The 17,268-nt window shown below is 35.5% G+C and overlaps 1 protein-coding gene across 2 annotated transcripts; it reads right to left on the minus strand.

Moving 5' to 3' along the window:
- Positions 1–577: 577 nt before the first annotated feature.
- On the minus strand, positions 578–15,202 carry cabp4 (calcium binding protein 4). 2 transcript variants are annotated; one of them, XM_016290476.1, is made up of 8 exons: positions 15,077–15,202; positions 9,949–9,984; positions 9,673–9,865; positions 6,673–6,703; positions 5,529–5,672; positions 4,660–4,769; positions 4,343–4,490; positions 578–752 (listed from the first exon to the last, which is right to left on the minus strand). In XM_016290476.1, exons 2-8 carry the CDS (start codon positions 9,981–9,983, stop codon positions 724–726), a joined length of 690 nt encoding a protein of 229 aa, XP_016145962.1. In that variant the 5' UTR covers position 9,984; positions 15,077–15,202; the 3' UTR covers positions 578–723. The 2 variants fall into 2 exon arrangements, with proteins under 2 accessions (XP_016145962.1, XP_016145961.1); XM_016290475.1 differs by having other exon boundaries at positions 9,673–9,868.
- Positions 15,203–17,268: the final 2,066 nt, after the last annotated feature.

Genomic DNA, 17,268 nt, shown 5'->3' on the forward strand with positions numbered 1-17,268 from the left:
TAAAAAAAAAAAACTCAAAATTTTTTCCAAAACAATTCTTTTGTTGGGTTGCAGGATGCTGGAGCCTAATTTATTATTATTATTATTATCTATCCATTTTCCAAATCACTTGCAGGAACAATTTATTATTATTATTATTATCATCATAATTATTAGATGAAAACAAAAATGATTATCATTCTTCTTATTCATATAATATTAATACATTATTATTATGATCATTAATTTACTTCTTTTTACTAACAATAATAAATTATTACAGAAACCACTTGTCCTATGTATGGTCACAGGGATGCTGGAGCCTAATTTATTATTATATTATTACTATTATTTTTGTTATTATTATTATTATTACTACTACTAATGTATTATTATTATTACATAATTAACAAATAACATTTATTATTATTATTATTATTATCATCATCATCATCGTTACCTATATCCTCCACTAGATTGCAGCAGCATCACTGGTTGTGCAACAGCAGCATGTTTCATAACTCGCAGACTTGTTGTCCTGTTCTTACTGCTTATTAGATAATCCATCATCCTGCATCGACCAACCAGAACATTCTCACACAGTTTCAGACCTTTATTGAATGCAAATATATACTCTGTACATTTCTACATAGATATCCGCAGTTTATGCACAATGTGTTATTTAACAACTTTGACTGACATGTTTGACTGAGCTCTCAGATATGAAAAACACCAAACATCCAGCTATCGGAGAGACAGCATCATGACAAACTCTGAAAGAAAACAGAGGCAAAGCTGGCAGTTAATGTAAGCTCATTGTCGTTATGTATTCGACTAGATTAGAAAGAGAAAGTGTAAAGATTTTCCCTGAAATGTCACTTGAGGGGTTCTGTACGAATCAACGCAATTCGTGTGAAAATGGTGCTTGAAGTTCACATATCTATCCAATTCTTGAAACACACTCGGCTTGTGTTCTCGAGCTCAAAGTTTTCCACCTTGGACTACTTTATCAAAGTTGGTTCACATACGTACAATATAACTGTTGGAGATTAAAGATGAAGATGGCGGGAATTGTTACCTGAGTAAGGTAAGCAGACGCGTTTGTTGTTGTGTTGTGATTAACAAGCCAAGAAGCTCCTTCGTTTTTATAACTCATTATAATTAAAAATCAAGTAAATAAAAAGGTTGCAAGGGGTGTCTGTTACTTCCTCAGTTGAGGTGAATGTACTCTGTGGGAGTTATAGTGATAGTGTAATGTATGTGTACAGTATAACACGTTACTGTATGGTTGTTTGTTGTTTTGGGGCACTAACTATGGTAAATATCTAAATGACTAACCTAGCAACTGTGGTTAAAATAGTACTTTTTGTGTATTTGAAAAGGAAAGGGGTTAGGTATATGGACAGCTCATGGTTAAAACAGTATAGCAGTTACCCCTAGACCAAAATTAACCTGGTTTTTAAAGTGAGGTCCAATTATAAAAATGTCATTCTGAGGACATGTGAATTTGGTTGAATATGAAAAATGTAGTCAGTCCACTTTTAGTACAAGATTGGTCTCGGTGTGTTCAAATGGGGACAACCTCAGCTTTAAAACTCTTTTTAACCCTCCAGGCTACACAAATTACCCATATATCCTCAGAAAAGTAGGTCCCAAGAGCCATATTTACTTCAAGTGAAAAGAGGGCTGCTGCTGTTTCATATGCTGGCCACTAGACAGCGCTCTAAAGTTTTGTTATTGTCTTAAAGGTTTAGTTCACCCAAAAATGAAAATTAGCCCATAAATTACTCACGCTCAAGGCATCCTAGGTGTATATGACTTTCTTCTTTCAGACGAATCCAGTCGGAGTTATATTTATATATTAAAAATTGTCTTTGATCTTTCAAGCAGTTTAATGGCGGGCATTGTTACCTGAGTTAGGTAACATCCTTCATGACACAATAACTTGTGTTGCAGTGCTTCAGTCCAAAAGATGTGAAATAAAAAGTGCCCATCCATAATAAAAAGCGTCTCACACGGCTCCGGGGGGTGAACAAAGGCCTCCTGTAGTGAATCGATGTGTTTTTGTAAGAAAAATATCCATATTCAAAACGTAATAATCACTTTAATCTAGCTTGCGCCAACAGTTGTACACGGAAGCAGTTCCGGGAGGATGATGTAAGATGTCGATGTTGCGCATGCGCCGGTGAGTCTCGTGAAAACCAACGTTTGTTAACAGGAGCAAAGTAAGCAAAGTTTCCTTACTTTAGCAAAGGAAAACCAGTCTCCTCTTGTCTTATCGAAATCCTCCGACATTCTTCTTTACAAATCCTCGTTTTGTACTTCTAATTCGTGACCGTTGTTTTGTTTTGATTAGAGATCGACCGATATATCGATTTACCGATATTTTTCCCGATATTTAAGCATTTTACAATAATTGAATATCTGTTTTGTCATATCGGATTCACCGATAAACGGTAGAGGAGACAACAACAACGGCGTGCACAGGTACTTGATTTACTGTAGTTAGTAAACTTTATTTAACATAACAGCCATTAATGCACAAATTAGATGTATTACATAAATGCCTGATATGCAGTTTTTGCAGCTTGGCTAGAAGAAATAGAGATGAACTCACTGAGTCACATAAGATAATCCATCAAGTCCTGTCCCAATAAAGACGTAACTTTGCGTGAATTAAATAATATGCAGCCATGAATGGGCGCATGTTGGAAATAAAAGTGCTGAATTTAATTCGCTCTCTGTTGTCTATGCTCATCGTCTCATGAAGTCGGAGTCACGTAGGCTAAGATAATCTGTCAAGTCCTGTCCCAATAAAGACGTAACTTCGCATGAGTTAAATAATACAGCCATGAATGAGTGAATGTTGGAAATAAAAGCGCAAAATGTACTTCTCTGTCTGTTGTCTATGCTCATCATTAGTCTCGTGAAGCCGCTTTCATATTGCTGTTCACTCACCGGGTTGATGTGGTTGATGCTCAGGAAATGCTCCAGCACGGCCACCGCATGTAATTTTTAACAAGATTCACTTGTTTAAAACACCCCTAAATTGTTAACATTTACTATATAATCATTATTTCGCTAATAAATATCTAAATAGATACAACTCTATGGAAATTAATTATTTATTATCTCCACGAGCGATCACAGTTTGAGTATAGTTCTGTGTAAATGCATCGATAAACGGCGCTGTTAGCAGGCATTTCATAATCTAGAACGACAAAAACATTATTAGTAATTCTGATATAACATGCCAGTTGAGAAATGCAATAAAATACCATGTTTTGTTTGTTATATTCCAATATGCCAGAGAATATTATTCAGTGAATTAACAACAATTATTCTTCACTCTTTAGCCTATTAAACAGCTTATAAACCTACTAAAACTGTAGTTTAAAATGAAGTTGATATGACTCCTGTCCTTTATTTATTTTCTCCATTTGAAAACGTTAGACCTTCTACGTTTATTTTGCTTATTGTTAATATTAGTGTTGTTGCTGATGCTTTAAATAAAATGTTTTTTTATTGTTGTAATGTGAAGATTAAATTTAACATGAAAGACTGCTAATTTTCAACACTTTTTTTTTTAAGATGGCTGAAAGTAGGAAAAACCAAAGTGAAGTATGGACTTACTTCACTCAGTCATTTATTTACTTTATAACAGTAAATAAATATTGGTTCTGCATATCGGTTAGCGGGCTCATAAACATGCAAATAATCGGTATCGGTTATAAAATATCAATATCGGTCGATCACTAGTTTTGATCTCTCCCCTGCGCTTCCGCTTTCGTCACTTCTGAGCGGCACATGCGCAAAGCCGACCTCATACATCATCCGCCCGGGAACAGCCTCCGTGTACAACTGTTGGCGCAAGCTAGATTAAAGTGATTATTACGTTTTAAATATGGTTATTTTTCTTACAAAAACGCATCGATTCGCTACAGGAGGACTTTGTTCACCCCCCTGGAGCCGTGTGAGACACTTTTTATTATGCAAGGATGGGCTTTATTTCACTTCTTTTGGACTGATGCACTGCAACACCCGCTGACTGCCATTAAACAGCTTGAAAGATCAAAGACAATTTTTTATATAACTCCGACTGGATTCGTCTGAAAGAAGAAAGTCATACACACCTAGGATGTCTTGAGGGTGAGTAATTTATGGGCTAATTTAAATTTTTGGGTGAACTAGCCCTTTAAGGGACTTGTTGTACACAAGTTAAATGGTTATTGTTTTGCATTTGTTACGATACAAGTTCCAGCTTTTTGCTTGTTTGCTGCTCAGTGATTTGAGTTTGAACTTGTGTTATGATCTATTCAGCTCAACAGATTAGTGCGTTCAAAAAGGATGCTGCCCTCCTTACCATCAAAGTCCACGTTTCCATCTCCATTGAGGTCGATGTCTGTCAGAATTTCTTCCAATTCTCCCTTCTTCAGTTTCTCCCCGAGCAGCGTCTTTGTGGACTCCTTCAGCTCCTCAAAGGTGATCCGTCCATCACCGTCACAGTCAAACTAAGAGAGGCAGAGAGGAATGCAGAGTTTTATGAAGAGGTAATATTATTTATGGGTTGGAAAAAGATGCAAGGTAATGATGTTTTGATGTTTGTGGCGTTTTGTTCTCTATTTAATGTACACTTTAAAGTGAGCTCCCTTTGAAGGGAACTTTAGAGTGCATACTCACCTGTTTGAAAGCACAGTGTAGCTCCCTTAGACCCACCATATGAGCGGTTTCAGCCAGCATCCGGGGCCCCATTAATTCACAGAAATCATCAAAATCCACATGGCCTCCCCCTATAACCACAAACACACCACATAGACACATTTATCTTTAATTTTAATCTGATTTACACTGCTGTTCAGCAGTTTGGGGTTGGTTAGATATTTTTATGTTTGTCTCTTATGTTCATCAAGTCTGCATTTATTTGATCAAAAATACAGTAAAAACAGAAATATTGTGAAATGTTATTCCAATTTAAAATAGATCCTTTAGAAATCATTCTAATATGCTGATTTTCTGTTCAAGAAACATTTTTATTATTATCAATATTGAAAACATTTGTGCTGTTTAATATTTTTGTAGAAACACTGATACAGTTTTTTCAGTATTCTTTGATGAATAAAAAGTTCAAACGAACAGCATTTATTTGAAATTGAAAACTTTTGTCTTTACTGTCACTTTTGATCCGTTTAATGCATCCTTGCTGAGTAAAAGTATTAAAACTTCTAAAAAGATCTTACTGACCCCAAACACACACACACATATACTTGCATTTGTGGTTTATGGGGACTCTCCATAGGCGTAATGTTTTTTATACTGTACAAACTGTATTTTCTATCGCCCTACACCAACCCTAAACCTACCCCTCACAGAAAACTACTTTCAATTTTTGAATTTCATAAAACAGCGTTTTGTATGTTTTTTAAGCCTTTTGTTTTACGGGGACACAGGAAGTGTCTTCATAAACCATGTTTACGTTGTAGTACCCATGTCATTGTACACATTTGTGTCCTCATAAACCATATATACAGTACACACACACACACACTCACATTTCATTTTTATCTGCTGAATGATCTCAATCAGTTCCATCTCTGTTGGCATGTATCCCATGGTTCTCATGCAGTCTGCGACATCTTTGTAGTGCAAATACCCGTCCTGGTCATAGTCAAACTCTTTAAATGCTACATGCAGCTCTGAAAGGAAAAGAAATGTAGTCACATTTAATCACACTGCCAACTTTTCTTCAAATTGCAGTATATAGTATTTGGCTTAGGTATTACTCTGAATGAAGAATGTTTTGTGTGTGTGTGTGTGAGTGTATATATATACAGTGGGTACGGAAAGTATTCAGACCCCCTTAAATTTTTCACTCTTTGTTATATTGCAGCCATTTGCTAAAATCATTTAAGTTAAATTTTTTTCCTCATTAATGTACACACAGCACCCCCATATTGACAGAAAAACACAGAATTGTTGACATTTTTGCAGATTTATTAAAAAAGAAAAACTGAAATATCACATGGTCCTAAGTATTCAGACCCTTTGCTCAGTATTTAGTAGAAGCACCCTTTTGATCGAATACAGCCATGAGTCTTTTTGGGAAAGAGGCAACAAGTTTTTCACACCTGGATTTGGGAATCCTCTGCCATTCCTCCTTGCAGAGCCTCTCCAGTTCTGTATTGTGTTCTGTTGTTAATTATAATGTGCTACTCCTTTTTAATTTACAAGTTTATTTAATGTTAATGAAATTACAAAATCACACAGATCAGGATTTAAACTGACTTTAGACACATTTCTGTAACAGGGTAGCTAAAATTACAAATCTTGTATACAGTAAAATCTTTCAGGAAACAAAAACTTTACAATATGATTACATTAGGACACTTACATTATGCCACATACTGTAACAGTTTTATAAACCATAGGGCCATGCAGCTTAAGCGGGTATAGGACCATCAGCACAGGCTGACTCACTGCTCTGGTATTATTAATGCTGCTTACGCCTTCATCCTCTGTATGCCATTTAACATTCATGACAATACCAATCCATTTTTAATCAAATTTATTTGTGTCAGATGTTATTGAATCTTGTTGGTTATTTATCTTATGCTGAATGTGTTGTAGCAATTGTATTGTGTCTGTCTAGGTGCTGTGCACTGGCTTGGATATTAAATATGCGTGTTCTGTACATACCATCTAGTTCCTCTGGCAGTAAATCTCTGTCCTGGTGAAAGTAAATGGGAGAGAGAGCGAGAGAGAGGTAGAAGGACAAGAGAGATGAGAGAGCAAAATGACAATGAGGGAAAAAAAATTGTGACACAAAAACAGCTAAATATGGAAATTATTACAGCATGAGAGCTGAATGTCCTTAGAGACATCGCCCATTTTTAATCACTAATAACTGAGGTTTATGTTAGCACGCTTATCAAAGCTGCTCAGTGGCACAATGACGCATAGAGTGGGGTGGGGGGGGGGGGTTGTATAATTGGATTACACCATAACATGCCCTAGAATGCCTCACGTCAACGCTCATACAAACAAAGAACGGCAGAGAGATTCAGGGAGAAAAATTAACTAAGGGGCAATGTGTATTAAAGGAAAAAGAGAAAGAACGTTTAGGAGCGAAACGGTTTAAAAACTATTATTATTGCTGTATTTCGTAAATAATATCCTCGAATGCAGCTTTATTTAGATTCATGTACATATGCATGCTTTAATATGTTAAAATCATACAAATACACATACATATACGCTATACAAATAAAGTTGATTACAAACAAATATGCAGTATCTGCTAGCACTTTCAGAAATAAATGCATATGTACCAAGGCATAAACATACATATGCCTGCATGTTTATTAACGTTTTTTTTCTTCATTTAACATTTTTTAAGCAAACCCGTCCTGTAGCTTCACTGTATATTGAAAAACAGATTTTGCACAGTCTTTGACATTAAAATAATTTATTGAAAAAATGTTGACCCAATAGCTTCATGAAATGAAATTTCAAGCAATTTGAAATGTCAGTTTTAAGCAGGTTTTCTGAATGCTCTTCTGTCTTACAAATCCAATGTTTTTGTTCTCGTAGTAAAAAAAAAAACATAGGTCCACATTAACCTAGCATGAAAGTTACCTAAAATAAATCTGTCTGGTTCACATCTTAAAATGGTGATTTTGCCCTGTCCCACATGTTGCTTGGGTCCCCTGTAGTCTTGGCTTTCCTAACTGTATCTAAATTGTATTTATTATTTATCAGTTTAGTATTTCACATGTTATTTTATTATCTTTCCTGCCTTCCAAATAGCCCATTAAACAGATAGTGCTACCTCAAACTCATACTATTGGTTGAGCCAGTGTTTCTGTGTCAGATTGGTCTGGATTTTTAATAAAATCATCTTAGTATTTTGATAGCACCATAAATAATCTTTAAATTGTTTACTTTCTACATATAAAGTATTTAGCATTAAAACAAATGACACACATCAACTTTAATTTCACCTAACGACACTGTTCCTGCACTTGGCTAACTAGATAACCTTGTAACTGTGATGTTAATCCAATGTGGCACGGGTATGTATATTAAAACTTTTACTAATTGATTTGTAAAGCTGGTGCCCAAAGGCATCGCTGTCTTTCAAATGTTTCATTCGCTGCATTCACTGGACTTTTGACCTCCAAATTCCCTAAAAACACATATTTATTATTAAAAATAATGCATTACTCATAGACTTCTCTGACAGAGGTAGCAGTTATGCAACTTGGTGTGTTGCTTCAGGCTATTTATCCTCGGATATATGCTAATAGGGTCCCTTGTCTATCTGTTTTTCTTTCATTCATCCCTCCAATCCTGCTGAGCATAAGCCATGGAGCTTTAGGCTGTGCATACATTGGTATATTCTCCATTTTGTGTCGGAGCACCTTTGTCTTGTTTGTCTCTTAGACTCTATCCATTATCTCTCTCTTACTGTTCTGCAGCCTCTCTGTCTTCTGGCTTTCACTGGCTCTCTCTGATCTGCAGATGTACTCTTGAAAATATAATCAAGCGCCTCTGAGTTTAAATGACTATGATTTAGTAAATCATGACAGATTTATTGCGTCAGTTTTAAAAGGAGAGGCAAGATGCTAGCTTAGGTCTGAGCTTCAGTGTACCAAAATAATTTGGCTTGGCACTTGTTACTGACCTGATTGAGGAGGAAGGTAGTGTGTTGACATGCGGCAATATTTTCTCCGCAGACGTATCGTAGATTATGAACCTGACTTCATGCTAAATAAAGACGCATTGATGTGCCATACTGGATATATCGGTTTAAATAATGAAAAATAAGGCAAACAAACTAGCTAGATGGCTATAAAAAAGTCCATGTGTCTAAAAACACCTTAAACAATTCTAAGCTAGTTAGCTGGTTTTAGTTGATCTCTCAGGCTGGTTTTAGACACTTTTCAACCTGGTCAGTCTGGGAGACCAACACACATTAAATCAGCTAAACACCAGCTTGGCCAAGATAGGAGACCATCTTAAGCCAGCTAAGACCTGTTTAGGATGGACTGATTTTTATTTTATTTTATTTATTTTTTCAGTAATATGGTGATAATATAGTGCAGTGATGGTATCAAATGATAATACCATGATGCTGAATCAGTGTTGTTGTAAACTAAAATGATTAAAAATTGTTTTCGATAACTGAAATAAATCTGATATAAAATAAAATATTAGATATTATATTTCAAAATATTGAATTTAATATATTATAAATATTAGATGAAAAACTGAAACATAAATGAAAATTAGAGATGCTGGCTTGGCAAGAACTGAAATGTGTTTAAGTTTTTAAAATTAGTAACATAAAAAAAAGTAAACAAATGAAAGCTAAATTGAAAAAGAAAAAAAGAAAAATGACAAAAACACAAAGTTCTCTAAATTATATTTTTAACTAAAATGAAACGTTAAAATATATATATTTTAAATCTGATTTAAAATATATTAAATATATTATAATACTATAATGTAAGGGTCATTGCCATATTTAAATGTTGCTCAAAAGTACATTGGGGAATAGCATGGTATTACCGTAGTATCTTCTGGTTTCTATTTTTATTCATTTTGTAATCACCTGTCTAACAAAATTGTAATAATTTAAATGAAGATCACTCGACAAAACCAGCAAGAATCCATCTAGAGATCTGCTAAGTTTACCTGTCCAAAGAGAGCATTGAGGTACTGTGTATAAGCTGCAGCAATAGCAGAATTCTGGCTGAAGGTTCTACTGCCGCGGCGTCCTTGGCTGCCAGATGAGCCCCTGTGACCTGAGTTCTTCGAGTCTTTGGAGGAGTTACGAAGAGCAGAGCGTGGAGGATGAGCATCTGATGTGGATGGAGGACGAGAGGAGCTGCTAAAGGAAGAGAAGAGCTGTAGTGACCGCACCGCACATCACTGCAACCAATGCAAGTATTGATTTAGAGCCACCCGTACCTTTCTTTTGAAGATGTTTTACTCCTCTGAGACATGCTAGTAGATAACGACAAGAAGAAAAGGAAGATTTTAGATGTTACTTATGTTGTTCTTTCTCAACTCGTATGCCAGTTTGTCCACATTGACATTGTAGTTACTAGTTACACAATTCTTCATGTAACATTCATGCAACCATGCCCATTCCATTGACGCTGACGAGTATAAAACATAACAATACTTTCCAGCCAAATTACTGCAACCTGTTTTACCCTAGTTTTCAGTGATTGGGCAGAGGCCTGATTCCAGTTGAGAAAATGCCCGGTGGGTCACTTCCTGGCATTATAATAGTCAGAAAGGTCATAGGCTGGAATTACAATGACCATTCCAAATGGCAACTGTTTGATGCTATTGTTTTCCCTTTGTAGACAGACTTCTGTTTGAAGAGAAGGACACATGGCATAATCAAACGCACACTAGCGGCAGATCCAAGAGGACAGACTGTTCCTCCGAGCGCTGAATTAGATTACAATGGAGGCCGACAGGCACACAGACAGCCTATAAATTACAATCAACATTTTAATATGCCCAAGCAAAGCAGCGAACCTCTGTCTGTCCTCTGCCCATCAAACAAGTCATTAGAACTGAAATTGTCAATGGCTCCTTACAAGCAACAAGCATGAATTCAAAATGAGCAAATCGTTCACGCAAAAACATTTATTTCTTAAAGGGGTCATATGATGCGATTTCAAGTTTTCCTTTCTCTTTGGAGTGTTACAAGCTGATTGTGCATAGATAAGATCACTGAAGTTGCAAAGACTAAAGTCTCAAAACCAAAGAGATATTCTTTATCAAAGTTAAGACTCTGCCACGCTCCCCTAAAACAGCTCGTTCTAACACGCCCCCACATATCTAGGTCACTATGTGGGAATATTTGCATAATGCGCCCAAATGTTCACGCAAAGAAAGAAGGCGTGGTTTCAGTAACCGCAGTAAGTGTTGAAGCAGCCATGTCAGGGAGACGCTATGTGTTTCTAGGCGAAAGCAAAAGCATTTTATTTGGCCTTCCGAAAGTAGATGCATTTAGGAATCTTTAAGATCACTTACAACAGAACAGCAATGCATTTTATGGACGACCGTTTCGTGAACCTAGGAGAGGAGGTAATTCTGACTTTGCTATGACAATCTGGCGCTTCTGAATCAGCTACAGTTTTGTTATTAGTTTAAGTATTTGCTATTGACTGTTCAAATGCGGAGTTTTGCGCATCGTGTGTGTGTGAGTGAGAGAGAGAGAGAGAGAGAGAGGGAGAGAGAGAAAGACAGCATCACATCACAGTAGAGTCAGAGCTGTCTTAACCGCGGCTTGTGTACTGCATCATTACTGTCTGTTCCCCTTTCGGGCTTGAACTGATGGTAAAACTAATGACATTATTTACTGTCTTTACATTTATTTTGAAAGATGAAGCTCGCAATTATGGTAAGGGGAGTTACATTTTCGACGAGTGCTTGCGGTGTTCGGCCAATCACAATGCACTGGGTCACCTGGACAATCAGAGCAGACTGCGCTTGTCGGAAGGAGGGACTTTGTAGAAAACTAAGTGTTTGAGAGAGGCGGGGGATATATGACCTACAATAATGTACAGTATTTGAAAAATAATGTGTTTTTGAACATTAAAGCATGTCAACATTCTGTTACACCAAATACACAAAATAATGATCTTTAAAAAAGCATCATATGACCCCTTTAATGCCTTGGTGTTTGGATTCTCTGTAAATCTGTTGTGCTCCATTCATTGGTTTGGGAAAAAAAAGAAAATACCGAAAGAAATCTCTTTAATGTCTTAATAGTTTCTCTTAGACTATAACAATATTAAATGAATAGCAAAGTGCGAATTTTGCTTCAAATTTCAGATTAGTCCATGATGTCAAATCAGTCCAAAGCCAAATTATGCTCAACAGTGTTATCCACAGAGTGCAACAATCACAAACCAGAAGTAAAAATCAGTTTTTCCAATTCATTTTCTCCATAGGGGAACTGAGCTCTATAATTCCCGCCTTTTCACATGAAGCACTGTGAATGACAAGTCAGTCTTCCTACACTCGCAAACTACATATATTTGTGTATATGCATATTTGTATATATGTATATTCTAGAATAAACGTTAAAATATGTTGTTTCTATACAAATAATCAACTTCAGGGGAACCTAAGGGAGGGGGGGATTGGTTAGGACGATTCAAGGGCCCGCTGAGGAGAGGCCCTGAACGGGATTTCTACCGAGGGGGACCATTCACAATGCTTTGTGCGATTGTAGTTCTTTCCTTTCTTTAACCTTTGGACTCTAGGTCTTCAAGTATCATTACAAGTGTAGTGAAAATTGTATTTATATAAGCGCAGCAATTGCATTGTTCATCTTGTTGCTTCAGTAATTGTTTTTTACAACATGTACTATTTTGTCTTAGCAGTAGCTTTAAATTAATATAGACTTCAGATAAACATACAATAATTTAATTTATATCAATATCTCATGTCCACATATTTATTTATTTGATTGTAATGTATCTTAAAAGAGATAACTGAGATGTTGTTTTTTTTGGAAACGAACCCTCTGCGTTGATTCTAATTATATTTGTGGTGTAATTAAAAGGGTGGCTTTGATAAATCAGTATGTTGGCTCAATAAATTAAATCTGAAAAAAAATGTTGTTAAATAAAAGCTTGCTTTAGAAAATTTCTAATTACTTGTGAGTCTTCACACAGTCACAGCAAACTGATTATTCATATTTCAAATGAGATGAAACATACTAAAAGACAGTACGTGGGCTCCGTCTGCTCTGGGTAATTTGGTGAATTTATTTCAGCGCACTAGTGACTCTCACCGAGAGGAAAAACCTGCTTCGCTAATCTACAAGAGTTATTAAACTAAGTGACCAATTGCTGTCAATCAGCACATTGACACAAGCAATTTCAGCTCCTAATTTCTCTAATTGGAATAATTTAACAGAGGAGTGTGGGGATAATTATGAAACAAACTGATAGAATCGTCTAAGAGAGCCAAAGCTGTGCTGGGGCAAAGAAGACGAGGCTGCTCCATTTCCCCCCCTAATTACGATAAGATACCGAACCTTTTTGATGCAAGTTTTGATACACAGAAAGTAATTACTTCTAAAATTACATATGAGATGATTGGTTTGCTAGAATGCTGAAAACGGTGACATTCCTCCACCTATCACCCCCCAAACCCCCCAAAGTTCATGAAGTAAAGTTTTATATGGCAGCCACATTTCAGAGCTGGCCTTCCAAAAATGACTGCATCTGACAGATGCAGATTAGATTGAATGTGGACCTTCAGAGATAGAAATCTTTAGCACCCTGAAAGACTCAATCACATTGAGATATCTGTCCAAGCCAAGGGCATCAGATACAGGCTTTCAAATGGCTTTGTCTTACTGTTTGACAGGTGAATGCTGAATAGAATCATTAGGACAGACTTTTTATTGAACTGTCGCTGGTGTTAGAACTTTGATAAACTTTTAACTTTGTCAAAAATCAACTTGATTTCAGTTATTTGTATAATACTTTTCACAATATATTGTTTCTAAGCAGCCAGTTGCAAGGAAAACACCCTAAGAAGTTAAAACCGATATGGAGAAACTCAGCTGGGGAAGTCTATCTACTACATTATAAACTATATTTTATATATATATGTGGATTGACTGTAGAAAGTGACCCTTCACCCTCCTTTGATAATCTGTGTAGATGATAATCTTTCTAAATATATTTGGATTAGCATGTGAGATGAGCATGTTGATGATGTGTTTGGTTTAAGCCGTGCAAGTGTTCCTGTGAATGTGACTGTCTGGAACAGACACATTGCTCTGCACAATGTAAAACATTTCTATCTACTTCAATTTAATAACTTAATTTCAGTTGCTGCCTTAAATGCTTAAGTACTCAAACTGGCTGTATCATTTCAACTTGCATTATATAAAACTGACTTAAAAAATTAGGCTGACTCCCGCATAACCTAAAAAAAGAGAAATTGGTTGAATTAACTTGAGGAGTTAAAGTGATGGGGAAAAAGCGTATGTTACTTAACTTAGATCTATTGTTTTTTTCATGCATTGAACAGATATCAGTATGGTTATAAAACTACTGGGGCTAGTTGTCACAAGGTTTGTACGTCAAAAGTCTAAAGGCATAAATGTGTTTTCTTTAGCCAGTGTTATTTTAGTGTTATTTATAAACTATTAGCGTATTTATTAATATTTTAAATGAGCTTTTATTTATATTTGCAGTTTTCAGTTTATTTTAAGTTTAAGTTTTAGTCATTTTATTATGTGCTTTTGTCATTTTTTATTAGTTTTAGTTTTTATTACATTTTTTTGCTTCAGTAATTGTTGTACTTTTTCCCCCAAGGAAATATTTCTAATCTCTATTTCGGTTAATGATAGTTATAGTTAACAATAACGATGCCATCTCTAGTATTTTTTAACCTCCCTTGTTTTTTCTTATTTTTAGTAAGGTTATTTGTCTAAAATTTAGTTTGGGGCACATTGTCACAAGTTATTATTTTATACAGTTTGTACACAAATATAAAATTATTTTATTGGACAAAATTAACTTATACATTTTTGTTATTTTTTCAGAATTTGTTTTTCATACTTATTTTACTGTGTAGAAGCCTATAGGCTCCATTGTGAAAGTTTACCACATATAGTGTGACAACATCTTTTGGGGCATCGCAGTGATGGGATTTATCTTGCTCATCTTGCTTGCATTTAGAGTAGCTGCTGTTTACATCTAGACAAACTTTACATCTCACTGCCTGCCTTCAAAGGCTCATCCCTCCTCTGTGGCTGTCATTCATGTCCTCAACATAACTGTAATTATTTCCCGCGTATGTTTCAGTAATTACAGTCTGACTGCTTCCCTTCCTGTCAGTTTCTGAACTAATACAGCAAAGCTTTTGAAAAAGATTGCTGCTATGGCTGTCACCATGTGCCTGATATGTTACTGTTGAACATGCTTTGTTGTTAGTGAGGTTTGAAGTAAATTAGGCTCATTTGCTACCACGAAAGAGCTTCTATAGCGAGTTGAAACAGTTTATGCAAGATGCCTCTAATATCTTACTACATTGTTTTTTAGCTTACCTTCAGAATGAGGAGAGAAAAATGTACAATCCAGAACCACTGGAGTCGATCTTTTTAAAATCAATTCCTTCTCCTCTGAGAGAATGTGTGGATTGACTGTAGAAAGTGACCCTTCACCCTCCTTTGATAATCTGTGTAGATGATAATCTTTCTAAATATATTTGGATTAGCATGTGAGATGAGCATGTTGATGATGTGTTTGGTTTAAGCCGTACAAGGTGTTCCTGTGAATGTGACTGTCTGGAACAGACACATTGCTCTGCACAATGTAAAACATTTCTATCTACTTCAATTTAATAACTTAATTTCAGTTGCTGCCTTAAATGCTTAAGTACTCAAACTGGCTGTATCATTTCAACTTGCATTATATAAAACTGACTTAAAAAATTAGGCTGACTCCCGCATAACCTAAAAAAAGAGAAATTGGTTGAATTAACTTGAGGAGTTAAAGTGATGGGGAAAAGCGTATGTTACTTAACTCAGATCTATTGTTTTTTTTCATGCATTGAACAGATATCAGTATGGTTATAAAACTACTGGGGCTAGTTGTCACAAGGTTTGTACGTCAAAAGTCTAAGTTTTCTTTAGCCAGTGTTATTTTAGTGTTATTTATAAACTATTAGCGTATTTATTAATATTTTAAATGAGCTTTTATTTATATTTGCAGTTTTCAGTTTATTTTAAGTTTAAGTTTTAGTCATTTTATTATGTGCTTTTGTCATTTTTTATTAGTTTGAATTTTTATTAAATTTTTTTGCTTCAGTAATTGTTGTACTTTTTCCCCCAAGGAAATATTTCTAATCTCTATTTCGGTTAATGATAGTTTTAGTTAACAATAACGATGCCATCTCTAGTATTTTTTAACCTCCCTTGTTTTTTCTTATTTTTAGTAAGGTTATTTGTCTAAAATTTAGTTTGGGGCACATTGTCACAAGTTATTATTTTATACAGTTTGTACACAAATATAAAATTATTTTATTGGACAAAATTAACTTATACATTTTTGTTATTTTTTCAGAATTTGTTTTTCATACTTATTTTACTGTGTAGAAGCCTATAGGCTCCATTGTGAAAGTTTACCACATATAGTGTGACAACATCTTTTGGGGCATGTTGTCACAAAAGTCAATGAACTGTTTTCTTTTTCCTGCTGACAGTGGATTTAATCAATAGTCTTTTTGTAGCCAATACTTTAATGTATGTGTCTATACAGAAACTGATCTTGAGTAAAAGTGTGACGACTTGCCCTGCTCGCCCCTTTGCACTGTGTCTGTGTACTGATCCAGCATTTGACCCAGTCAGCCAGAGGTCAGGCAAGATTGTCTGAGAGATTGATTCTAACTTTGTTCATGAAGTGTGAGTGAACTCTGAACAGGCCAGTGACAGCTGATTGCAAGGTTCATGAATGTAATTACAGCTCCAAATTGTGACATAAATAAGCTCGAACTATTGCAGATAATAAGGTCCTAATGAACGGCTGTCATGAAGACAAAGATTTGGAACATGTATTTAGGAACAGTTCGGCCACATCATTGCATGGACTTTTAATTAAGCCGAAGAACTTAACCCTAGGGCAGAGTCTCATCTTGTTACCAGACTATGTCTCGAAGATAATCATTAAACATTTTAATTAAGATAAAAAATGATTAGTAATACAGCCGGGGTAAATTCAAAGTCCATAAAAAAGCTTTATAATGAAAAGTCGCATAATTAAATCTCAAATTCGTGCTTGCAGCAAAACAGGAACACAAACACCTCCTCTGTGTGTTTCTTTAGCTCCAAGGCTATAGGAAAATGCTAGGAGAATGTTTGCGTGATTGCATGCAGAGTAATGCACTGTAGCCTACTGTACATCATGCATAATTCCCATCTGCATAATTATGCCAGATGGTTTCTAATGTATTCAAGACTCTTCGAAAGGTCACGGGTTCACATTATTTCAATATTATACGTGCTTACACAATGCCAACCATTTTCAACAGCTTATTTACTTCTGTTTACAGTATATCATGAGTTATAATTATCATAAGGAAGCAATTCATTGTGTCTTAGTAAATTAGCTTTCTTAGACAAGAACTGCAAATGTGTCAAAATGCTGTCCATCAACGTTCATGCCTGAGACAAGAGAGCAAGAGTCATTATTGATGTTTTCTCGGCCTCTTTTCTTGCCCGCTGTCCTTCATGGCATTTGT

This window comes from Sinocyclocheilus grahami, unplaced genomic scaffold (genome assembly GCF_001515645.1).
Source record: "Sinocyclocheilus grahami isolate Dianchi unplaced genomic scaffold, SAMN03320097.WGS_v1.1 scaffold259.1, whole genome shotgun sequence".
Taxonomy (NCBI): domain Eukaryota; kingdom Metazoa; phylum Chordata; class Actinopteri; order Cypriniformes; family Cyprinidae; genus Sinocyclocheilus; species Sinocyclocheilus grahami.